General features: G+C 31.7%; 11 protein-coding genes across 11 annotated transcripts; 7 read left to right on the top strand and 4 right to left on the bottom strand.

The window, feature by feature from the left end:
• Window positions 1-783: 783 nt before the first annotated feature.
• PLN1 (Pln1p) lies at window positions 784-1,917 on the top strand (the record flags this gene model as incomplete). Its single annotated transcript, XM_004178963.1, has 1 exon — window positions 784-1,917. One exon carries the CDS (start codon window positions 784-786, stop codon window positions 1,915-1,917), a length of 1,134 nt encoding a protein of 377 aa, XP_004179011.1.
• A 796-nt stretch (window positions 1,918-2,713) lies between these two features.
• PHO86 (Pho86p) lies at window positions 2,714-3,637 on the top strand (the record flags this gene model as incomplete). The annotated part of the gene is made up of 1 exon (XM_004178962.1): window positions 2,714-3,637. One exon carries the CDS (start codon window positions 2,714-2,716, stop codon window positions 3,635-3,637), a length of 924 nt encoding a protein of 307 aa, XP_004179010.1.
• Window positions 3,638-3,954: 317 nt separating this feature from the next.
• Window positions 3,955-5,436, bottom strand: TBLA0B06680 (uncharacterized protein; the record flags this gene model as incomplete). Its single annotated transcript, XM_004178961.1, has 1 exon — window positions 3,955-5,436. The coding sequence occupies one exon, from the start codon at window positions 5,434-5,436 to the stop codon at window positions 3,955-3,957; it is 1,482 nt and encodes a 493-aa protein (XP_004179009.1).
• A 1,072-nt stretch (window positions 5,437-6,508) lies between these two features.
• Window positions 6,509-7,342, top strand: SHB17 (sedoheptulose-bisphosphatase; the record flags this gene model as incomplete). The annotated part of the gene is made up of 1 exon (XM_004178960.1): window positions 6,509-7,342. One exon carries the CDS (start codon window positions 6,509-6,511, stop codon window positions 7,340-7,342), a length of 834 nt encoding a protein of 277 aa, XP_004179008.1.
• A 1,010-nt stretch (window positions 7,343-8,352) lies between these two features.
• On the bottom strand, window positions 8,353-9,636 carry TBLA0B06660 (SUN domain-containing protein; the record flags this gene model as incomplete). Its single annotated transcript, XM_004178959.1, has 1 exon — window positions 8,353-9,636. One exon carries the CDS (start codon window positions 9,634-9,636, stop codon window positions 8,353-8,355), a length of 1,284 nt encoding a protein of 427 aa, XP_004179007.1.
• A 2,399-nt stretch (window positions 9,637-12,035) lies between these two features.
• ASF1 (nucleosome assembly factor ASF1) lies at window positions 12,036-12,998 on the top strand (the record flags this gene model as incomplete). The annotated part of the gene is made up of 1 exon (XM_004178958.1): window positions 12,036-12,998. One exon carries the CDS (start codon window positions 12,036-12,038, stop codon window positions 12,996-12,998), a length of 963 nt encoding a protein of 320 aa, XP_004179006.1.
• A 581-nt stretch (window positions 12,999-13,579) lies between these two features.
• VTC4 (Vtc4p) lies at window positions 13,580-15,769 on the top strand (the record flags this gene model as incomplete). Its single annotated transcript, XM_004178957.1, has 1 exon — window positions 13,580-15,769. The coding sequence occupies one exon, from the start codon at window positions 13,580-13,582 to the stop codon at window positions 15,767-15,769; it is 2,190 nt and encodes a 729-aa protein (XP_004179005.1).
• A 385-nt stretch (window positions 15,770-16,154) lies between these two features.
• Window positions 16,155-19,448, top strand: TBLA0B06620 (protein kinase BUB1; the record flags this gene model as incomplete). Its single annotated transcript, XM_004178956.1, has 1 exon — window positions 16,155-19,448. One exon carries the CDS (start codon window positions 16,155-16,157, stop codon window positions 19,446-19,448), a length of 3,294 nt encoding a protein of 1,097 aa, XP_004179004.1.
• Window positions 19,449-19,773: 325 nt separating this feature from the next.
• Window positions 19,774-21,516, bottom strand: TBLA0B06610 (uncharacterized protein; the record flags this gene model as incomplete). Its single annotated transcript, XM_004178955.1, has 1 exon — window positions 19,774-21,516. One exon carries the CDS (start codon window positions 21,514-21,516, stop codon window positions 19,774-19,776), a length of 1,743 nt encoding a protein of 580 aa, XP_004179003.1.
• A 573-nt stretch (window positions 21,517-22,089) lies between these two features.
• On the bottom strand, window positions 22,090-24,027 carry TBLA0B06600 (uncharacterized protein; the record flags this gene model as incomplete). The annotated part of the gene is made up of 1 exon (XM_004178954.1): window positions 22,090-24,027. One exon carries the CDS (start codon window positions 24,025-24,027, stop codon window positions 22,090-22,092), a length of 1,938 nt encoding a protein of 645 aa, XP_004179002.1.
• Window positions 24,028-24,310: 283 nt separating this feature from the next.
• Window positions 24,311-25,348, top strand: MRPS35 (mitochondrial 37S ribosomal protein mS45; the record flags this gene model as incomplete). The annotated part of the gene is made up of 1 exon (XM_004178953.1): window positions 24,311-25,348. The coding sequence occupies one exon, from the start codon at window positions 24,311-24,313 to the stop codon at window positions 25,346-25,348; it is 1,038 nt and encodes a 345-aa protein (XP_004179001.1).
• Window positions 25,349-25,681: the final 333 nt, after the last annotated feature.

The raw sequence follows: 25,681 nt of genomic DNA, 5'->3' as shown, positions 1-25,681 counted from the left end.
CTTACATTCTAATTATTTTATAAAATTACCGACTTTTAACCTACACTATAGTTGTTATTTTATATATTTATATACTCTTGTATACTAATTGCTTATTACAATATTCTGAATTATAAACATTGCTTACAAGTCTCAACAAAAAATTTAAACTTTTTATACTTTATCATACTTAGGGTCCATGACACCTTTTTACCATGGTAACTTATATTTCGTGCTTTATACCTAATACAGTTACCCTTTGAAGGCAGAACAATTGAATTCCAAGAAACGCTTCTGACTAAAATCAAATAAGTGTTTTCCATCTTTTCAATCAAAATCCTCTATCTTCCCACAGATCTATTAGAAATCTTTAGTACTTTAATTAAGGGTATATAGTCCCCTCATCCAGAGCTCACAACTTCCCTTATCTGACTTTTTCTACTGCGACGGGTAACCAACCTAGACTCATTTTTTTTCTGGGTACATTTCCGAACTGAAAATCATTGAGGGCATGCGGAATCTTCGTTGAGCCATGCTATCCGTGATATATATTAACGTCTAAAAATGTCGATTGTTCTTCTCCCTGTTCCCTGAGAATGTTTGTTTAACAAATTTCATTGTTATTTTCCTTTGTTTCATATACGTATCATACTTTAACTATCAGCTATTATTTTCTATTACCAAATAATTCTAATAGTCTTTTTTTTTTTATTTTTTAAGTTTTTTTGTTAACATTCTTCTAACGTATCAAGAACGCTTTATCACTTTAACTCATTTTTTATTTTTTTCTTCCTTCAGTAGAAAATGTCTGAGTCTAAATTAGTTCTTAATCAAAAGTTGCTTAATAGCTTTGCTAGAAACTCACCAAGTATTACTCATTTGAGAAAGTACCCAAAGGTCAGTCAAGGTATTGATTACGTCTTTTCCATTCCTGTCGTATCTACTATTATCAATCTGTTCTTATCTTCCGTTTGGAAAGTATCAAAATGGTGTATTGAATCTCCAGAATCTCCTACTTTAATCAAGAGAATCTCTAATTATGTGGTTGGTGTTTTGTCAACTCTTGATAGTTTATTCAATTTATTGGTTCTTAGAGAAGGGTTGGATGCCTTTGTCTCAATGTGGGATTCACATTCTCAAAGACCAGGGATTTGGATTATTTGGTTTGGTATCGATTACATTGCTAATGGGCTAAACATTTTATTAAAACAATTGGTTGTTGAACCTTTCCATTTAACAAAGGCTATTCCAAATCAAACTTCAAATCCTGACCCTCAACTTGATACTGTTATTGATAAATCCAAACCACATAATATCGATGTTTCCGAAAACAGTAGCACTATTGGTAATGAAGAATTATCATTAAGAAACTTGCCTCATGTTAATGAATTGACTGCTACCACAAGATCTGTTTCAAAAGAATTGCAAGATAAATTACAATCTAATGAAGTTCTTTCTCAAACCAAGACCAAGATGAATGATCATTTTGATTCTTATGTTAAACCAACTTATAACAACGTTAAAGAAATTTATCAAGACAAGTACAACAAATCAGAAAGTGTTCCACAGGCAGTATTGACAACTGGGTTAGAAATAGGTTCAACTACTTTGAAAAATTTCAAAACCAGCTCCAAATGGTCAACTCCAACCTCATCAAACCAAGCATCTCCAGTCTCTGACAAAAACTCTTTAATTAATGCTAGAAAACAATTAGATGAAATCTCTGCTAATACCACTATCGAAGATATCGCTCAACAAGTGAAAGAAATACCAAACCCATTGGTAGACACTACTACTGTCAATGCCACCACTACCAATTTTACAACTGTTTCAGGGACACCAAAGAATTTAGAAACTCCATCTAATGGCTCCACTGCTACTAATTCAATTCCAAATTCTGCTGGTAAGAAGAAAAATGACAAAAGCAAAGGAAAATAACTACTACAAGCTTCCAAGTTGTTTCTGTCTTTGATTTTTTCTCCACTTAAGTCCCACAATACTCTTGTATTATTAGTCGCGCTGCTTTTAATGCTTTATTTTCATTGACTTATCATAACGTACAATATTTTATATATGGTAAACTCAACAAGCCATTTGTTTTATCAGTATGCCCGTAGTTTACCTTTCTTTATATTTATATTTTTTTCTTTCTCGTTAGGTATATTTGTCGTGCTAATAGTTGTAAAATCCAACAAGTTCACACTCATTTTTTTTTAGTGTTTCAATTTATTTTTACTCTTTTATACATTTATTGCCAGCCTTCCTACTTATCATCGCAGAATATATTTGGCCTCAATCCTTTTGCTAATTTTATTATTTTTGTATACCCTCACTTAAATAGCTATATTATAACAATTTTGCCTTGAATTTCCATTGATTGTTCAAAAAAATTCCTAATCAAGATCTAACATTAAACGAAGTTTGGCGTAATATATTTACGTTTTTCATTTATTGACCTTCGCACGTTTTATTTATAACTACTAATTAGTAGTGTTCGGAAATTCCGAATTAATTAATTATTAGCTAAAAACCTAGAATCTCTGAAATATTTGATAACAGGAAAAATAAAAAAAAATAAACTTTGAAAATATTGCAATTGAAGAATTATTTTTATTTTGTTTTAAATATTTAAAGGTAAGAATTTTTGAATTTTAATTGGTTCGAAATTTATCTGACATTAGGTTCTACTTTACAAACTCACACCCTTAAGAAACATAGAAATCACGATTTATCAATGGCAAAAAGAAGAGGATTGGGTAACATCCCACAAATAAGTGCGTCTTTAGATGAACCATTAGATAAGGATGCCCCACCAACAATTTATGCCACAGAATTAACTCCACAGCTAGCTACAGCTTCCCTTAATTTATCCATTGAGTTCTTAAAACAACAACAAGGCTTGGCTAACAAATACCTTGTATTCCATCCTTTCACCTTATTTTCTGTTTTGGCATGTGTTTTTGTTTATTTACTGATAAATACAACCTTTCCAAGTACTATTGTTGCACATTCAGCCACTGGCTATTTTTACCAGTTGATGCTAATAAATTCTAGAACCTTTGTTACAGCTTTTATTGTTTTTGCAATTAGTGCGACTTCTATATTTACATTTGTTTCTAGATTTTCAGAAACCTTCTTTAAGAGTAAAATTTCTGAGATTACAAAATCAAACGGTGAATCAGTATATGGGGTAAATTTGGCTTTATTTAAAACTGGTAATGTAAAACCAACCTCTAAAGAATCTAAAAATTTCCAAAAAAATACTCATGTCATCATGTATAGAGCCACTCCAATTTCTATTATCTCTATTTCAGAAAATAAGATTATATCTAATCCCCATTCTTTGGTAATGAATATATCTACAATGGGTAGCCGTAAAGTTTACATCCCAAGTGGCATCTTAGAGGATTTAGTAGATTGGGCCTTGATTAGAACTAAAGAAATTGCTCAAAAGGAAAAATACGGTAGCTCAATGAAAGTTTTAATTAATGTCTATTCATTCGATACTGTATTAAAGAGCTGCTTACGAAAGAAGGGCTTTTCCTTAATTCAAAGCGGTAAACTGCAAGAAAATAGAATTCTTGGGGGGTTATTTGGCGTTCAAAGTGAATTATGGGGTGTCCAATTCCATTATGAACCAGCAAAAAGCGAGAAATAGAAAAATATAAAATAAGCTTTCTATTTTTTTTTAATATTGACGTCTCTGCGTAATAAGAGATATTTCGAAGTGAGACTTACCTCTTACTGTATAGATTTATTTTTTAATATTATACATGCAATTGCATCAAATAATCTACTAAAAATTGTAATTATTATTGCATCATACATTTACAGTTATTTAACAAGATATATTCTTCTATAAAAATAAAGGGATAGTTTAATTAATGTAAAAAATAGTATGCACGAAGTTAAGTATAAATAATAGAGTAACAATTAATAATAAGAATTCTTTATGATGTGTATTATGTGACAAAATTATGCTGGCAAAACGTGACTGCCTCTATGCTTTCTGGTTTGGATCCACTTCCAGTGTTTCATGCTAACTCTTAGATAAAGCGATGTGAAATATAGAGCAACTAATAACGAAAGGAAAAAAATGTATTTTAGGATATTAAAGATTAAACTGACAAACCAATTTCTTTCTTTTGGATGTGAACGTGGATCAGGACCATTTCTATTGACATTTTCTTGAGATGATGAATCTCTTTGATTATTATTCTGAGTATGCATATTTACTGTACCTGGAGCAGGAGTAAAATCATATTTTTCAATTAAGAATTTTTTAATTTCATTAATGTAATTCTTGTCTCTTGGATGCATGATATTATTTTCATAGATCCAATGGAATTCTTCGGTTCTAACATTAATAATATCAATATTTTGAGTGGCATCTGTATTTAACCCACTGATACTAATATATCTTTGATCATTTTCAGAGTTCTTTGGTAAATAAATATTACCATTTTGTTTGACTATTTCAACCCATTCTCTTGGGTTATTTGGATTTTGAATATCAATTCTCAAGAATCCAACACTTTCAAAATAAACAATACGTAGAGTTATATTTTTTGAAACTTTTTTATTGGTAGTTTTCTTATTATCGCCATAATTCTCATTTTCTTGTCCATTCCAAAATTGCTCAAAATTAAACTTGGAACTCGTTAAATATATTGATGGGATTTCACCAGGAGTTTTCCAATGAAAACTTGGATTAGCATTTAAAATTACATCAATTTTTTCATTTTTATTAGCCATATCATTTAAATAAACTAGAGCTAAACCTGGTAAATTTCTTGGAACACCCATCAGATAAGTGTTTTGGCCCAAAATACCATTTGAATTTATCATATATTGTTGTTTAGCATAACTTGATACAAGATTTTGCTTTATGAAATTATTTTCTGGTGAAATCATAACGGCAAAGCCTGACAATCCCTTATGAATAGAAGTATCATCGTTTCTATTATTTGCAGAAGGTGTACTATCAGAAGACATATAGTCCTTTGTTAATTTATCTTCTGATATTCTCAACTTTACAGTAATTTCAAAATCATCGATTATATTATCACCAATACCATTTGAAATAACAACACCATTTGAATTTCGTACACCAGATTTAACCAATCTAATAAACTCGGAGTTACGGATCTGAGTAGTACCACCAATATGCCAGAATTCATTAACTCTATCTAAAAACGGTTGTGAAAGACTTGCATCTGAATTAAAAAAATTGACTACTTTAGAATCATCGTTAGATGCGGAGTTTAGATTTTTGTTTACTGATTTACTTGATGATGTTGAAGGTGATGCCCAAAATAAACTAGGTAAAATATTAAACATTAACAGAAGCCCTATAACAAAATATAGTGTACCTTTTAGTTTTGATTTTGACTTCAGAAGTTGAGTCAAAGTAGTTGCGTTTCTTGGACGATGATTTTTATTATCAAAATCGTACATCATTAGTTTATTTATTTTTTTATTGAACAATAAAATTTTAATAGTACAAGCCCAGCTAATTGAATAGAAGGCTGATATGGGCTTCTAATGCAAGAAATGATATAACCTTAATAGAACAAATACTGTCAATCGTTATATACTAAGATTAATAAGCTTTGAATCTCTTGAATCTAGTGATTATTTTTTTTAATTTTTTCGCAATTTTTCTTATTTGGATCAATCAACAATGAAATTCATAGATAATTCGGAATTTTACAACTAATATTCAAACGCCAAAAAATTGAACATTTACGAAATCGGTAGTCAAATAAAACACGAAAAATTGAGTCAGTAAAAACGCGTAAGGAATATAGCAAGGTATAAAACCATGAAAGTATAATAGTATTACTGAGTAAATGGGAAATGAGTTAGAAACTAAAACATTAGTTTACTAGAGTGTTATAATTGATTAAGAATCATCATTTTCAAACTCCGAGGTTTGGAAACATACCAAACTATTGAAGATTGAAAACTGATCTTTTTAAAATGACTAAGCGCTTTCTTTCCCACATTGCTTTATATTTGTATCGTAAGATAGACGAAAATGTAAAAACCAAAAAAAAGTAATAGTAGCGTATATTTGAAGAAGAATTGGAAACTAATCAGTATCGATTTCTATTTATTTACATAAATCTGAGTTATTGATATAATGATGATAGTTCAATAAGATCAATCTTTTTAGGACCCTCTTGATACCATCTTTTCTTCTTCCAACAGTAATTGGCAATTTCTCTTTTCAGCGTTTTACCTCGGAAACCGTCGGTGAATTTACAGCAGACGCTCTTACCTAAAACGGAAGCGATGCAATATTTTTCTCGTTTCTTTTTCTTCTCATGTGATGCATTTTTTTTCTCACTCTTCATATACATTATAATACATATATATATCTTTGAATAATGCATAGAGTAGTAAAAGGTGAGTGTAGTATAACGTATGAGGAATGTCTTACTGTGCTATATTTGAATAATTAGTAGGATCTTTCTTATGATAGATAAGTAAATATAATAAATCTTCATATATCAAATATTGTATAATGACAAACGCACCAAAAGCTCCAACTCCAAGATGTATTATTGTGAGACATGGTCAAACTGAATGGTCCAAGTCTGGTCAATACACTGGTTTGACTGATTTACCATTAACTCCATATGGTGTTGGTCAAATGCGTAGAACTGGTGAATCTATCTTTAAGAATCAATTTATTAACCCAGACCATATCACATATGTTTTCACATCCCCATTACAAAGAGCCAGACAAACTGTTGACTTAGTATTGGAAGGTTTAACTGAAAAGCAAAAGGCTAATATTAAAGTTGTTGTAGATAAGGATTTAAGAGAATGGGAATATGGTGATTATGAAGGTTTATTGACCAAAGATATCATTGAATTGAGAAAATCAAGAGGCCTAGATACTGAAAGACCATGGAATATTTGGAGAGATGGTTGTGAAAATGGTGAAACTAGTGAAGAATTTGGTTTGAGATTATCTCGTGCCATTGCTAGAATCCAAAACTTACATAGAAAACATCAAGCTGCCAATATTCCTAGTGATATTATGGTTTTTGCTCATGGCCATGCCTTACGTTATTTTGCTGGGTTATGGTTCAAATTGGGTGTGGAAAAGAAATGTGAAACTCCTGAAGAATTGAAAAGTGTCAAATCATATGATGCATCCGAAGAAGATGTTCCAAGTGTTCCATTGAAAACTTACAGATATTTGAATGATAATCCAAATTTCTTATTAGATGCTGGTGGTATTGGTGTGTTGTCATATGCTCATCATAGCATTGATGAACCTGCTTTAGCCTTAGCCGGTGCCTTTATTTGCCCACCTGAAGAAGAATCTCAACACGCTGGTGTCAATTGAGGTTGATGATGAGGGTGTTGTGATATTTAAATATTTTAATACACTTACAAAGATGTTTATAGAACCAAATTTCTTTTTAATATTATTATGTATAATATGTCACTTTTACAATCCTTGCCTAATACTGTAATTGGAAGTCTTGCCTTTTTGCCAGAGTAACAAAAAAAAAAAAATACCAGAACTTTATCTATTAATTTTGTAATTTACAATTGCAAATTGCTATCCTGTATTGGAAATGCCAATTCTTATTAGAATATAATTTATTCTCCTGAATATAAGAACTAATACGATATAAACAATTGAATACGATGGAAAATAGTTTTTAATATATCACCTAAATAGGAATAGTTATAGAAAAAAGAAATTTCTTCGAGGTATTTTGAAAAAAAAATAAAAAAGAAGAAGAAGAAATTTCAAATCTTTCAATGTCTATTTTCGGTTATAAATCTTAGGCAACTAGTCGTTACCGTATTGGGGAATGCAATTTTAAAAGACGCACAATACTTGATTCGGTAATAATGCATTTTGGTAAACAAAATCATCCGCATTTGTAGATTGCCATGAAAACTTAAATGCAAGTATGAAAATGCAACAGCAAATATGAAAATGCTTATACTAGTATGCGAATTCAAATACAAGTATGCAAGTATGCAAGTTGAAATACAAGTATGATAGAACAAAAATGTAAAATTGTAAAACAATTAAATTAAATATATATATTTTATAAAAAAAAAAAGAGCTAGCTAGTTACAAATGTCAAAAAGTAATAAAGTAAGGATGCGCGCGGACTTTATATACTTGACATAGGGTATAAGTTAAATAGTATTGTTTGGTATTGCATTTCAAATTGTATAAAAATTGTATCATATAATAAATAATGTATTTTTTTTTTTTTTGAATTGAAATTGGAACTAAAAAATAAAGAAAGGTAAGTTGAAGGAATAATAATAAAAAAAAAGTAATAAGAACTTGCAGTAGTTAGTTAGTTAGTGTCTCTAGTAAAAAAAAATCTAGTAGAAAACAAAGTTTGCAGAGCCTGAAGTGACGGAAACAGTACAACCATCGGTGGTTGATCCAGTAAATTTACCATTTTCGTATTTACAATCACCGTTGATAGTAGAACCAGAAGTAGCTTCGATCTTGACGTTGAAGTTTGGTGGAGAGTTGTTGTTTGGATTTGGAATGATGGACAAATAAGCAACACCATTGACGTAACCAGAACCTAAGACGACAGGAGCCCAGTTACCAACACCAGAACCGTCAGTACCCCAGATACAACCTTGGGAGTAATCGACACCGGCATTGTTGACATAGTATTGGGCAGAAGTGTATTTACCTTCCCATTGATAATAGTTATCTTCAATGACAACAGACATTGGTTTCTTGCTACCAGCTTCCACAACAGTTGGGACAACCATATTTTCAGAACCTGGATAATCGGTTCTACATAAAGAAATGGATTTACCAGCGTTGTTAACAGCATAAGAGGAATCTTGACCCCATTCACACAAGTAATCAGTGTCAGTGTTGGAACGGTACAAATAACCATCTTTACAGTACAACCCACCAACGGATCTACCATCTGCTGGTTGTTCAGTTGGCCATTGAGTTTTGGACATACCGGCTTGACAAGCATAAGAACAATAGTAACCATCTTGGCAAGTAGTAGAGGTTTGACCTGCCATGTTCATGACAGAAGCCCAACCACCCATTCCAACCCAATCTAAGGAAACAACACCTTGACCAGATGGGAAATCAGAACACTTGATGGTACCATCTTTGAATTTTTGAGATGGGTTTTGGAAATCAGATAGATCACCGTTGACAGAGGTGGAACCAGAACCAGAGGAAGAGGAAGAAGATTCTTCAGCTTTGACTTCCACAGTGGCAGTAGCTTTCACAACAGAAGTGGAAGCTTCAGAGGAGGAGGAGGGTTTAGCTGGAGAAACAGCAGCCTTGGCATTGGCATTGGCAGAAGCAATGGATGCAGTGGAGACTAAGGCAGAAGCTGGAGCAACAACAAGGTTACCATCCAAAGCAGTGACCGTCTTCATAGCAGAAGTAGAGGCAGTACTTAAAGTGAACAAGTTGTTGTTGACAGAGGATGGCATTTCAGCTGGAACAATAACGTTACCATTACCGTCGACGTATTGAGTAACGGTGACAACAGCTCTCTTGTCCAAGTCACCAGAATCTTGGTGTTGTTTAACATGAGCATGATGGTTTCTCTTGGCTGGAGCAGCAATGGCTGAAGAAGCAAGCAATAAAGAAGTGGATACAGTGGAGAATTTCATAATGAATAAGAACGAGAGATTAACGAGTTAAAAAGTTGATTAATTAATAAGGAGAGTAATTTGTTATTTGTAATAGAATTTATTTTTTTTTATTTTCAATTGTTTTAAAGAACGTGTAACTTAACAGTGTAATATTGATAAGATAGGAATGAAATTGAAAAGAAAAAAAAGTAGTAAAAGGGAAAGGAAAGTATAGGTTAGTTAATAAAGAGAGACTATTGAGTTGGAGTAACTTGAGTAAGATTTGTTATAAAGTTTTTAATTAACCGATTTTGTTTAAAAGAGTGTGGATTGTATCGTTATATGATTGTAATTGAAGATATAAATGAATGTTCTTAATAAATCATGTGAGCCTGGATATACACTTTTATATATATATATATATATGAATATGAATATATAAAGTAAGATACGATATAAACCTATGGATCCCCAAACCAGGAAACAGATCAAGCAGTTTATATACTTCGCCAGGTAGTCCAATACCCCACCACCAAACAACGACAGCAACCAATTTGCCGGCGGTTGCCTGTTTCGTTAACCAGGTAAACAAGAGAGACACACTCTGGAAGTTGCCCCACAGTAACTGCCGCAGAGCAGAGGGGCGGTGTGTGATCCCGATCTGGTAATCCGAGAGCCCGAACGCGTGCCTAGAGCACTGCGGAAGCGTCTGGGGATGTGTTCCTACATGCCTGCAGAGAATCGAAAAGGGAAATCTAATAGAGTCCTGAAACGGTATCGCAAGTGCCGCCGAGATCGCCATCTGGCTGGCCAGAAAGCAAAGTGGGCTTTTTTGGGTGTTTGAGTAGTGGGCGTTGCGGCTGCAGATCGGCGGGTGATCTGCAGTGAGAATGCCGATTGCGGTAACCGTTGCGGCGACGGTGGCGTAGTAAAATGACGCAGGACAAGACACGGCAGGGATTGCGTAGGGGTGGCTTGTGCCGGGCAGACTGTGCAGGGGCAATTTGATGCAAAGAAAGGGTCGTAGAAAACAATGCCGTAGGGAAATGGCGCACAGAAACGGCGCAGAAGAACTCCGTCGTGGAAATGGGTGACAGCAATTCGGCTGGCCAGTAGTACGGTGCGATTTAGTATTGAATTGGTATTAATTAGTGTTAAAAACATTTATGGCGCCAGGGGTGATCCGAATAGAATTTAAACGATTTTGGACAATCCGAAAACGATCAGATACGATCCAGGCTGATCTAAGCCAATATATCTGATCTGGACTGATCTGGGCCGATCTGAGATTCGATGAGATCGATGGAAAATTGGTGGAGAAAATTGGTATGAATATTCGATGAGAAATCGATGGGGGAGTTTGTATGTGGTGTCAGGATGAATACGTCTGCTTCTAGGTATAGTGTGGTGTGATGCGGTGGCAAATCGCAATTCGAGTAAAAATGGCTATACGTAATGGCGTTACTGTGGCTGTATTAGGTATTGTAATAGATGGTGTAATATTAATATATTAGGAATAGTAATTTATAGTGTAGCAATTTATAGTGTAGCAATTTATAGTGTAATTAATAATGTTATAGGCAACCGGCTATTAGTTCCGATTAATTTACTTGGCCATTGTTGGCTCGAGTTTATTACTATGGATTAATTAATCTATTACTATGGATTAATTAATCTATTACTATTGTTCTTGCTATTGCCATTCAATTTATTATAATATGTTACCAAGAAGAGTTAGACAGAAAAAAATCGGATTTAATTTACCAACTGGCTCAATATATCGTTGTAATAGTAAATAGAAAAATTTTGCCTATTCCAAAATGTATTGTTCTAGGTGTATTGCTCAAGTGTAAATATTGATCGAAAAAAAAATATATATATATTTTTTTATTAATTTATTAATTCATATACATATTCTTATTTTAATCCCGATCAATACCTGAAAGCAGCAATATTTGTTTTGTTTGAAGATATAACAAGTTGCAATTGTAAGAGGTATGTTTCATATATAGAGAATGCATGGGTGTATTCCAGATACAGAATGTCACGGGGCAACATGCTAATTCAATGCACAAACGCATATATATATATATACATACATAACTCTTTATCGATTCGTAATGTTCAGCACAATCAATTAATCAAGGATACAAAATCTTTTTGCAAATCTCTGTGCATATCTCTATGAAATTCGTTTTGCCTCTCGCCTTTGCTTACGCGTTTTTCTATCGCGTGGTTTTTTCTTTTTTTCTTTGGTTAAATATTCGCGTAAACTTTATCCATCTTTTATGAAATAACGTTTGACTTGATTTTCTATATCTTGATAATGTTTCAAACTTTCATACTTGAACTATTCCCAGTACAATAGACGAAGCAATTGAAAAACATTAAAAACAAAACAGAATACATATACACATTAGATTCAAACATCTTTCAACATGTCAAACGTATCTCTATTAGGAATTAAAGTCCTTAACAATCCTGCAAAATTCACAGACGCTTATGAATTCGAAATCACTTTTGAATGTTCCGAACAATTGAAAAACGATTTAGAATGGAAATTGACTTATGTAGGGTCTTCAAGATCTCTAGAACATGACCAAGAATTAGACTCTATCCTGGTTGGGCCCGTGCCCAAAGGTATCAACAAATTTATCTTCAAAGCTGATCCACCTTCTGTAGAATTGATTCCTGCAAGTGAATTGATTAGTGTTACTGTCATACTGTTGAGTTGTTCGTATGATGGCAAAGAGTTTGTAAGAGTAGGGTATTATGTCAATAATGAATATAACGACGAAGAGTTGAAAGAAAACCCTCCAGTGAAAGTTCAAATTGATAAAGTCGTTAGAAATATCTTGGCTGAAAAACCAAGAGTAACAAGATTTAATATCGTATGGGATAATGAAGATGCTGTTGATGATATGTTCCCTCCTGAACAACCTGGTGTTGATGATGAAGAGGATGATGAGGAAGAGGATGATGAGGAAGAGGAAGAAGAAGAAGAGGAGGAGGAGGAAGCAGAGGAAGAGGAGGAGGAAGAAGCAGAAGAAGCAGAAGAAGAAGGTGCAATTACAAATGAAGAACAAGCAGATGAAGAGGATGGTGAAGATATTGAGGAAGATTTAGGTGAAGATGAAGACGAGGATGAAGATGATGCTGATGATGTGGAGGAAGCTGAGGCAGAAGCAGAAGCAGAAGCAGAAGCAGAAGCAGAAGCAGAAGCAGAAGCAGAAGCAGAAGCAGAAGTAGAAGCAGAAGAAGATATAGAGAATTCAGAAGCAGAAGAAGAAGAAGATGATGAAAATCCAGATAAAAAGAAAAGAAAACTCAACGAAGATTCAAAGAATACCGATCTGATATCAACTTCCACCGATGATGTCAAGACTCCTGTAGATGCATGAACACATACACACGCAACTCATCTCCCACCTATTTTCAGCATTACAAAAAAAAAATAAATAAAATAAGCAGTTTTAATAGATATACACACTCAAACCATGATATCTTCAAGAATCCTTAATTTTGGCATCCTTAAAAGTATCGCTTTATATATTAGTGTTTTGTACTGATCTTTAAAGTATATTTTTTTTCTTTTTTTTGACACGCGCACGTGCTTCCCCTCCCGCCTTAATTATTATTCTTGTTATAATTATTATTATTACCTTACATTTTTAATTATCGAGAAATGGCGCTCAAATTTCATTCGGCATACGATATAATCTATCTTACAAGGTTAAACTAAATAATAATAATAAAACGAGTAAGAGTAATGATAATAAGATATTCAATTTATTTATTTAAATATATAAATTAACCACAAATAAACATTCTGACATTTTGATAATTTTTTAAAAATACAAAATAAAAAAAAATACATAAAATTTTACTTTTGCGTTTTCTTTTTTTTTTCAAGAATTGGGTGGATTACACAGTATCTTTTATAATTTGTCCCTCACTCCCCTCTGCTTCTCCTCCTCCCTAAATGAGATTTGGTGAACAATTAAATAAATCTTTAATCAGACAATATAGTTATTATTATATTGCTTATGATGATTTGAAAAATTCCATTGAAGAGAATTTAAATAATAATCAATGGTCCGAAGATTTAGAAACAGAATTCCTAAGTTCTTTAGAATTAGAATTGGATAAAGTTTATAGTTTTTGTAAAGTTAAACATAGTGAAATCATTAGAAGGATTAAAGATTCACAAGAACAATTGCATATTTTAATTGACTCTTTACATTCCAATAATATTAATCAACCTTCAGAATTGGATTTCAATATTTTAGAAGAAGAATTAAGTGATGTCATTGCTGATGTTCATGATTTAGCTAAATTCGCAAGATTAAATTATACTGGGTTCCAAAAAATTATTAAAAAACATGATAAAAAGACTAAATTCATTTTAAAACCTATCTTCCAAGTTAGATTAGATTCAAAACCTTTTTTCAAAGAAAATTATGATGAATTGGTGGTCAAAATTTCTCAATTATATGATACTGTCAGAACAAGAGGTAATCCAATTAAAGGTGATTCCTCTGCTGGTGGTAAACAACAAAATTTCGTAAGACAAACCACTAAATATTGGGTTCATCCAGATAATATTACTGAATTAAAATTAATTATTTTAAAACATTTACCTGTCTTGGTTTTCAATCCAAATAAAGAATTCGAAAAAGAAGATTCTGCAATTACTTCCATTTATTATGATAATGAAGATTTAGATTTATATTACGGACGTTTAAGAAAAGATGAAGGTGCTGAAGCTCATAGATTAAGATGGTATGGTGGTATGTCTTCTGATACAATCTTTGTAGAGAGAAAGACTCATAGAGAAGATTGGACTGGTGAAAAATCTGTAAAGGCAAGATTTGCATTAAAGGAAAAATATATCAATGATTTCGTCAAGGGGAAATATACTGCTCAGAAAGTATTCGATAAGATTCGTAGAGAAAAGAAAAAATCTCCCAAAGAAATTGAAAGTTTAGAATCTTTAGCGATTGAAATTCAATATGCGATGTTGAAGAAAAGATTAAGACCAGTGGTAAGATCTTTCTACAATAGAACTGCTTTCCAATTACCCGGGGATGCAAGAGTTCGTATCTCTTTAGATACTGAATTAACAATGGTTAGAGAAGATAATTTTGATGGGATTGATCGTACAAATGGTAATTGGAGAAGAATGGATATTGGTGTAGATTGGCCATTTAAACAATTACCAGAAAAGGATGTTTGCAGATTTCCGTATGCTGTCTTGGAAGTTAAATTACAAACACAATTAGGTCAAGAACCACCTGAATGGGTTAGAGAATTAGTTGGTTCGCATTTAGTTGAACCAGTACCAAAATTCTCCAAATTTATTCATGGTGTGGCAACTTTATTAAATGATAAAGTTGAATCAATTCCATTTTGGTTACCTCAAATGGATGTAGATATTAGAAAACCACAAATCCAAACTAATATTAACATTACAAGACCAGTAAGAGATAATGATTATGAAGAGGGAATTTATGATGATGAAGATGAAGATGATGCTGCATTAGTAAATGCAATGTTGGCAAATTCTCATCCAACAGGAAATCTATTGGATCAAGAGGAAAGAATTGGTAGTAGTAGTTATGGTGCCATTACTACAAATAATGCTACTACAAATGTTCCTGTGGAAGGTGAAAGTATAAACGCTGCTTATTATCGTAGAAAAATTTTAGAATCAAACAATTATATTGCAACAAAATATTACCAATTATTATCTTCTTTTGATCATTATTTAAATGGTGATTTGATTAGTAAAGTACCAAAAGGTACACAATTTGATACTGTTATTAAAGCTCCACCGGGAAAAACAATTTGTGTTCCAGTTCGAGTCGAACCAAAAGTATATTTTGCAACTGAAAGAACATTTTTGTCTTGGTTATCAGTTGCTATACTATTGGGTGGTGTTTCAACAACTTTATTAACTTATGGTACAAGAGTTACTATGCTTGCTTCTATAGGGTTTTTCCTTACTTCTTTATTTACAATTGGCCATAGTACCTATAAGTATGCAACTAGAGTGGTCGATATTAGGCTAAAAAGAGCTGTTAATTATGAAGATAGTAAAGGTCCTGCGTTTATTTGTACTTTCATGATTCTATCAATGATTTTCTCATTCTATTGTAATTATTCACTATAAATCTATTTGATAGGCATTATATTTCCACCTATATGGGGCATCCGAATGAAGCTGATTAAAGCATATATATATATAATCTGAACTTTTATAATTATCTAACATATATTAAATATTATATATACCATTCATTTTCTTAAAATGGATGATATGTATGGATTGAAAGTTCGCGTAAGAAAAATGCTTTAAAATTAAAATAGTAAACAGAAAAATGGCTAAAATATTATTTTATGATCTGATAGACAGATTTGTATAAAAAATTATTTTGAAGGCACTAAGAAAATTATTGATCAACAGATATTGAACAATCAATTATTTAGAAATAATTATAACACAAAGATAATTTAGAAAATCTATAGCCCTGTATGAGCCTTTCAATCACAATTAAATGGAAAATACAAATTTCGAAGTAATTGAGTCAAACAAAGAAAATATCTTACCACTAAAGGATGGTAGATCTGCTCATGTTTTGGCTACAGTATTAGACCAAGATTCATCTACTATAAATTCCACAAGAATTAAATTTGAAAAGCGTATACTAGAGGAAGTTGAAGATTCAGATGATCCGTTAAATATTTTTATTGAATACATAACTTGGATAAACCACGTCTATACTCAAGGTGGTACACTAAAACAAAGTGGAATGCTAGAAGTTATGGAAAGGTGCTTAGTATATTTTAAAGACATGGATCCTTATAAAAATGATCCCAGATATTTGAAAATTTGGTTGGAATATATTGAGTTGTTTGCCTCTGACTCTTTTAGTGAATCAAGAGATATATATATTTATATGATAAGAAAAAAAATTGCAATTAAGTTAACTTTATTTTATGAAGATTTTTCTCAATTATTATTTGATAATAGGTACTATTACGATTCTTATCAAATTTTACAAATGGGATTACGTGAAAATTCATTACCTCAAAAACGTTTGAAAAATAGGATCAAATTACTAGAACAGGAATTTACCAATCGAAAAATCGATATAGATTCAGTTTCAAATGCTCTATTAGATATGAATAATGTTGAACTTCCGTCGATTGTATTAGGTAAAGAAAAAAATGATATCCTATTGCAAGACTCTGAAGCCACTTACAATTCTACTACGAAGCCAAATAATGGTAAATATACAATATTTAGAGATGAACCCTCTGCAAAAAAGAATATAGGGGTATTTGATGAAACTATACGACGAGCTCCATGGGATGTGTTCGATTCCAAACTCCATCGAACTAAAGAAAATAAAATTTTGGATGGATCAATCTCTAATGGATCAAATATTGGTAAATTGAAGCAAGAAGTAGGATTCAACAAGGTTTTAAATCCTAGTGATGGACATAAACTATCTATATTTAGAGATAGTCTTGGTTCTTCTGATCCTGTTTATAAAATTGTAGAAATACAAGGCAGGAAAAAAGAAAAAATAGATTGTAATTTTAATCTACTATTTCCTACTGAATCCAATGAAGAATATTGCATTGAAGAATTATTAGCTATTTCTAGAGGTATATATAAACAGCTGAGACATGAATACCCTCAAAAAATAGAAGTAAAGACTACACATCAAATGGACACTTTACAGGCCAAAAAGAGAAAAGCTTCATACATTTTCAAGGATAATGAAGTAGCTCCAATTCTAGCAATTACTCAAAATAATTCTATAGAGACACAACCAACGACAAATTTGATAAATAAACCAGAAACATCCAAGAAACTAAAAATATTTAATGATGAACTGCCAACTCCAGAACCATCCAAAATACCTGTCTCTAGACAAGCATTACAAGTCAAGAAATCTATTTCGTTGTCTAAGGAAGAAAGTTTACCTTACAAAAATGTTACTGAAACGACAACACTTCCACTTAATGATACAATTCATAATAACGAACCTCTGAATTATAACCAGGATACTAATAACACAGAAACCTTTCATATCCCTAAGGTAAACAATGAAGGAACCCCAGGTTCTCCAACCATGACGTTTTATTCAAAAGGAGCAGTGAATGAAGTATACTCTATGTTTAACCAAGATTTTGTTGAATCAAATAAGGACGATACCACCCGTGGATTTACAATGTACGATAATAATACAGAAGAGCTGTCAAAGCCTAACTTAGAAGATTTAACAGAAGTTAAACCAAATGAGGAGGATGTAAGTGATTCAAACTCGAATACAGAAAAGCTATTAGATGATAAAAATATCGCCCCAATTAATAATATTAATGCTACTGATATTGGAAACTTTGACATAGACCTTGATCTTTCCAAAAACAACGAAAAAGTACGGGAGAGAAACACAGCAACATCCTCAGATCCCCAGCAAAAGCAATACATGACACCAATAAAAGAACATACGGAACATACAATGAATATTTCTGATAATCAAGCAAAAGATTCTCTCGATTATTCTAAGTCTGAATCTGTGTTTAGTTCACCATTTACAACTCAGCCCGAGGAAAAGGTTAGTCAACAGCCAGGGAGATATGATCAAGTTATATCAGAATCCTTACAAGATAAACAAATCTTACAAGAAATACGTGACTTAGAAGATAATAATGTGAATAACATATCTGATGGATATAATATTATCTCAGATCCCCTAGATATTAATTTACGTAAAAGCCTTTTGGCTAACATTAATCCCTCTTTAGAAAGTTATCAAACATTTTTTCATTATGATAATCCCTTAAAAAAAAGTTCCACTTTGAAAAAAATACACGAAGCTTCGAAAAACAATAATAAATCACCGATTGTGGAATTTAAGAAGGAGAATGACTGGTATTGTATTAGAGGAGAGCTAGGTGAAGGTGGTTTTGCTACAGTATACTTAGCGGAATCAAGTTCAGGATGTCTAAAAGCTTTAAAAGTTGAAAAACCTCATACATTTTGGGAGTTCTATATATTAAAACAACTAGAACATAGATTACATGAGGAAAATATATTAAATTCAATTATTAAGACATCTTCTTTGCACTATTTTCAAGATGAAAGTTATCTTGTTCTCAATTATGTTACTCAAGGCACATTATTGGATCTCTTAAATTTATACAGAGAAAATTCTAAAGCATCATTAGAGGAGGAATTATGCATTTTTTTCACAATTGAATTAATAAAAGTGATTGAGAAGATACACACTGTGGGTATCATTCATGGTGATTTAAAGCCCGATAATTGCATGTTACGATTTGATCCTTGCACTTTACGAGGCTATAATACTAAAGGAGAAAATGGATGGTCTCATAAGGGTATTTTTTTGATTGATTTTGGTAGATCTTTTGACATGACTCTTCTACCAAAAGAAACAAAATTTTTAGCTAATTGGAAAACTGATCAACAAGACTGTTATGAGATGAGAACCGGATTGCCTTGGAGCTATGAAATTGATTACTATGGATTAGCAAGTATAATACATATGATGCTATACGGTACCGTGATTGACACAATTAGATTAAAAGATGGGACGTTCAAATTAAGATCACCTTTTAAAAGATATTGGAAACAGGATATTTGGAAGGAAGTTTTTTCAGTCTTACTAAATAGTGGTTCATATAATTCACTACCAATCAACAAAGAAATTTCTAAATTAAGAAATATGTTAGAAAACTATTTAGAACTTGAATGTTCAGATAAGATAAGAACTATTATTTTAGGCTTAGAACCAGAATTACCAAAATTTAAATAATTCTATATATTATTATTCATTAAAATATGCTCTATAATAACACAACACTAACTATTTAACAAAGTATCAAAATATAAGTAAAATGATGCATATACAACTCTTTAGGTAATGAAATGTAATTATATAGGAATAAAGTGGGTATAGAATAATGATATTAGTGCATAATAAATACTAATTAGCGATAAAATCGTGTGCAATTGTTGAACGAAATAAAATAGGAACAGTGTATACGTTGAAGAAAAAATAAAAAATAAAAAAATATATATATTTTGAAATTTGATGCAAGTACATGGTCATAATTTTAAAATTAGTGGAATGATGTTGATTAAATTAACGTTTCTGCAGAATCACTACAATAAACTCTTGGTACATCCATTGCAACCTTATTTGTTTCCAAAGTATTTGAATATTCTACACCCAGATCTTTCAGATGAGTAAATTCAAAATCTTGTGATCTTGTTGGTTGCTCCTTCATCTTAGAAGATAAATATTTTGAATAGAAGTCCATTGACTGAAAAGTTGTATCATGTGACATACAATCTTGATTTTGATTTATGTCAATGCTTGGTTCTAATAGTGTGGATATTTCTTCCAGTGAGAAATAATCTACAACAGGTAGATTTGGTAAACCAAACATCAATGAATTAATATCCTCTCTTCCATTCTTAAAGTGGCCAGGCCTACCATATAAGGAGGTTACATTCATCATTGGAATAATAAAAGAAATTAGAGTTTCCAAATGGTTAACACCGTTATGGGGAATAGGCCTAATTAGCAAGCCGTTTTCAGAAGTAATGCAGTTTTCAAAATCGTTGGTAATGCAGTTATGAGATGCACCTGAAGTAGAAGAAGTATTTGAGCTGGTGGAACTACTACGAGATGGAGAGCTCTTATGCAAAAGGCCTTTTGATTTAGAGGAGGCATTGGAAGTGGAATGGGAGATATTTTTTGAATGGAAGCCTTTCTTTGGAAATGATACATTACCTACGAATTTTATGATTCTCACAGACTCTAAAAATTCGTGAATAGAAATATTCTCCTTTATTGAAGAATGACTATTTTTACAATCAGGATAGAAGAAAATATCCTTGATTGGCTTTAAACTTGAAATGAAGCAAAATAATTCACTTTTATTTTTAATTGCCGAGTCTGGTTTCTTCTCTTTAAAGAATTTAATTGTATAATTCACAGATTTTTTCTTGTTTGAATGTAATTTATCCACATGACACCAGGCTTTTGTCCAGCCCTTCCCCTCTATATAAATTTCACACCAATCTCGAAAACAGAAAGTTGAATCTAAAATGATATGCATATTAAACATAGTCGAGCCCAGTGAAGCAATCACCATACCAGTTAAGGATTTAAATATTTGGTTACATTCAAATATTGATAGTAAGCACAGTTTTTGTAAATTCAATAGTATTGGTAAGTTTGAACAACGAAGCTCAAAATTTCCATTTTGAATAATCAACGAATTGTTTATAAAGTCGATATTCGAAATTCCAATACAACGGTAATCATCAATTAACCTGATTTTATACTTCAATGGATTAAAACCTTCAGTATATATAATTAGATCTGTGCCTTTTAAAGAAATAGATTGAATTTTTTTAGGGCTATCTGAATTCGAAGTAATATCTTGGATAAGCCAACTAATAGTATTATATGAATTATTATTTAGTGACCATTCAAAATACAGCTTTGATTGTTGTGACTTTAATAAAACAAAAAGCGGCTTTAAAGAAGTATAAAAAGAAGGAGGGATTTTTTCAAAAATAGCTTTCGATGCGATTTGATCATGGGTTAAATTATGGCCTTTGGAAGTGATTCCAGAATTTATTTGGTAACTATAACTATTTTCCAGATCGTTTGTATCATTACTTTTCCAAGTGGTTATGTTAATTTTAGATAACTTCTCTTTGAAGTTCTTAGGCTTTTGAGGAGAAGAGTTAAAGGTAGATTGTATTTCATTCTCCTCTGCATATATATTCCCTTTATTATCGAATCTTCTGGAGGATGTGACCTCTAATAGTACTTGATCTTTAGTATCTCTATTCAAAAACTTCATTATGTTATAGCTTTCAAATTCTTATATCCGTTATGCATTTAAAGGGGTCCAAATATACTGAAAAATTATCAATATAAATGAAATACAAATTTTTTTTGCTTATATTTGAATAGAAGTATTCACTACGTTTAATATATTGCTGATTCTTTGTAATGAGATGTATGTCAAATATTATCACCAGTAAATAAACAAATCAACCCTAACTGATAAAAATTAACATTTAAAGCCATTTTCCTTTTGCTTAGCAAAAAAGTTAGTATGAAGATAAATTAGTATCAACAAACAAATAAACATTACTATATCAATTGTAGGGAAAACTAGCTTAAATTTTAAAAATTAATCTGAACAGGGGAGGGGAAATATCCTATTAAAGCCTTTTCTGATAAAATCCAGGAAATTCCGACTTGGTCAGCCCTAAAAGTACAAATTTAGCGATTACCTATAAAGTGGAGCCAAAAACAGTCAGTCGGCTGATAGTAACGGAAAATCGTATAGGCCGAAAGTGTACCCTTCGGAAAAATAATCACAATTCCATATTTGGGAAAAGAGACGGCGGGCCGGAAATTTGTGGGGTTAAGGTATTGCAGGTTCATCATCACCAAAGGCAGGAACATCAACAATATATTGATTACTGTTTATAGTGGGTGGTGGTTGGTAATTAGGAATATGTAATTGTGGGTTAGGTAATTCAACAATGGTTTCAGGATATTGCTTCGGTGCGGAACGAGAGTATTCCATGACATTATCATGTTCTTTAGGTACAGTATAATCTGGAATATCATTAAACCGAAGAGGGAATTTGTAATCTTTCAGAATAGCAAGATCCTCGTCGATTATACCATTAACAATGAATCTACGAATTGAGGTATATGGGGTGCCACCGTAGTTATTGTCGATTTGGAAAATCACACTTTTGATTGGAATACGTAATTTAATGAACCAAGAAGGGATAGGCATAGCTTGTCTAATAGAAGGCTCAGAAATGTCATATTCAAAGGAGGTCAACTTAATGTAACGAGAGTCTAGTTGGTGGGGAGTTAAATAGGGGATTTCCTCCTTTATATTAGACGGTATTTTAGTTCTAGGTAAAACGTAGACAGAAATTTTCTTGGGGGCAGAATTCATGATATGTATATTTTTGCTCAATCTACCATGCAAATATGAAATTTTAGTTAGAAATACTGGCTTAGTAAATTGAATTGCCCATGTACAACCATTTGATGGACCCATCTGGCATTGCCAGTAAGTAGAGCCAGAAACCATCTTATTATCTAATAGCAATTGAACAGGGAATATACCATTACCATTTAAATACGTTGCCGACGTTAATTTTTTTAGTAATTTAGTCCCTTGTGTGAAAGTAGCAAAATCTAAATCGTTCTGCCATGAATGTATATTTCTATTGTATATGTTGTTTACCAAAGGTAATATTTTGTCAGACCTCTCACTAATGTCAAAATTATTATTATTATCATTATTTAACTTAGAAGTAAATTCATCAATAAATGATTGTTTATTTAGAAATTGAAATTGATTGCTCAGATATTCATGAATGTATGAATTTAAATCAATATTTAAATCAAAATCAGAGATTACTGTTTTCTTCTTTTTGTCATCATCACCTGAAATCTCAGTGCTAGGACCTGACGTTGAAACTGACACCAATAAGTTATAAATTTGTTCATACATTTCTGGTAAGATTTGAATAGATGCATTTTCTTTGGAAGTTTCATCTCTATTAATAATTATAGGAATGTTATCTGGTAAATATAGATGTAAGTTTTCTAATAAAGTATCATAATTCATTAAAAGGGAGTTGCTCCCATCATCAACCTTACTATTATGTTCTTTATGATGATTATTCTTTACAATATTAGAAAGATGATCTACTTTTTGATTAATTAAATCTAGTTTTGTTTTTAGTCTTAAAAAATCAGGAGGAATCAAATTTTTGATTTTCGATTCAAAAGTTTCAATAGACATATTTAAATTATCATTCATTTCTTGTTGATATTTACTATCAATTTGCGATAATTGATTATACAAATTATCAACTTCATTTTGAAGGTTAGTTATAGTAGGATCAGAAAGCAGAGCCGTATCTTGCTTACTTTTAGTTGAATATGTTAGAATAATTGAAAAAACTGTGGTTAAAATAAAAAGTATGCAAATATTCTTTATATCGGCTCTACTTACTAAATTTTGGAATGTAGATTGAAATTGTTTGTCGATGTCTTCTCTATCTAAAAGAAGTTCCTCTTCATCCTCTTCATATTCTTGGTCCCCTCTCTCTCTGAAATAGTTTTCTGGTTGCTCATATCTATCCTGAACAGATATACCATGTCTAACTTCATCATTACCAGAATCAGATACAACAGTAGGACATTCCAGATCCTTTGTAGATGGAGAATATTCTTTCTTGACGTTTCGACTAGATCGAGACCTTTTTATCATAGATTTATATGCATCATCGGCCGATTTATTATATAAAGACTTTTTTGTAGTCTTCATAACAGCTGATCAAAAATTTCAAATTAAAGTGTTATTTATAGTATTTATAAAATGTATCAAATATTATTATTATTTAACATTATGTGTTTTCTATTAATTAATATTAAAAGACGCGAATCTTTTATTTTTACGGCCTTTTCTTAAATTTTTTTAAATATTTTGAAATATGAATATATATAATTTTAATACATAAAACTTTGAAAACAGGGGATCAAAAGAAATATTTGTAAGAGAAAGTGATTAACTTAATTGACTAGAGTAATATTATTTACACTTACCAATAATGTTCAAGTCTCAGCATATGCCTAGTGCTATAAATTCTCCTGTAAGGGTACAAATAAGGCAGATGTCTAGAAAGAGGATTGCTTATCCGCCTTCTTCTTTCAATGCAGCAACTCAAGGAAAAACTAATATTCAAAAAAATCCAAAAGATCACAGTACTCAACTACGTCATGCTATGTTTCAGTTTTTAGGGCCTCGTAATTACAAGAAGGAATATGTACACAACAAATATTTTGCTCCTCCAAAGACACCCAACACAACAAATTTTATTAGACCAGATCTGGAGAGGGGTATCGTATTACGCAATCCTGTTACACAGCAACCACTTATTTATGATACTGTTAATAAAAAATTATCATCAGCACCTTCGAATTCTATATCTAGTTCAAAGAATAGTTCTGGAGAGTTTAGGAGGCAACTTCAACCATTTCCACAAAACCCTCATTGCCATACAAATTATATAGTAACAGAAGAGTTAAAAGCCCGTATATATGAAGATATACATACCGAAGGATTATCTCCTCAACAAGTATCTCTCAAATACGGCTTAAAGGTAGCAAGGGTAGAGGCCATTGATCGATTATATAAAATTGAGCAAAATTGGGAGAATCATGGACGTATAAAAGGCTCTCTTAAAAAAATGGCAAATACAATGGAAAATTTATTCCCAATATTTAGAGAAAATATTACCAAAGAAAATTTAAGTGAATTGCCAGTTCCAACAAGTGCGCTAACATCTCGATTTGTTACATTACCGGAATCTCAGCATTTTGGTGCTCTTGAAGCTGCTGAAATCTTGGGCTTAGAGCCTGCAGAAACAACTTTAAAAAAATTAAGTGAAGTTGATCCCACTGCAGAAAACACAACAAAAAAGCATAAAGTCGTATATGGTGAGGTTCGTCAAGGTGACAGATCTCTTTGGAGGTTTCAAGAAGCTAAAGTGGGACATGTCGGTGTAAGATATGGTAGATCAAATAGAGATAATAAAACAGATAGAAAGATTGGATTCGATTCTTTAGGAAGAATGATTTATATTTGATATCACTACTATTAAAAACTTTATAATACATTGTTGGATGGCCATTTGTATCTTAAATTCTACTGTATATATAAGCATTATTTTTTATACAAATATTTAATTACATATATATGTGTATATCTTGTTAATAGATTGTTATTATTATTTTTTTTTGTCGCTGTTGCTTTCTGAAATGCAGGTAGTGCAAATTGTAAAATGATTTTAAATTTGAGTCACTTAAAGTTTAGAAAATGCTGTATATTTTTTTCGATATTTTCATATTTACTTCCAGAGAATAACTGCAGTAGGAATGAATCCAGTATTTCGGCACTGATGATATGCTTGTTTGTTTTT

The sequence above is a fragment of the Henningerozyma blattae genome, chromosome 2 (genome assembly GCF_000315915.1).
Source record: "Henningerozyma blattae CBS 6284 chromosome 2, complete genome".
Classification (NCBI taxonomy): domain Eukaryota; kingdom Fungi; phylum Ascomycota; class Saccharomycetes; order Saccharomycetales; family Saccharomycetaceae; genus Henningerozyma; species Henningerozyma blattae.
Note: the sequence above shows the minus strand (reverse complement) of the source record. Positions and strands in the feature narration are given on the sequence as shown.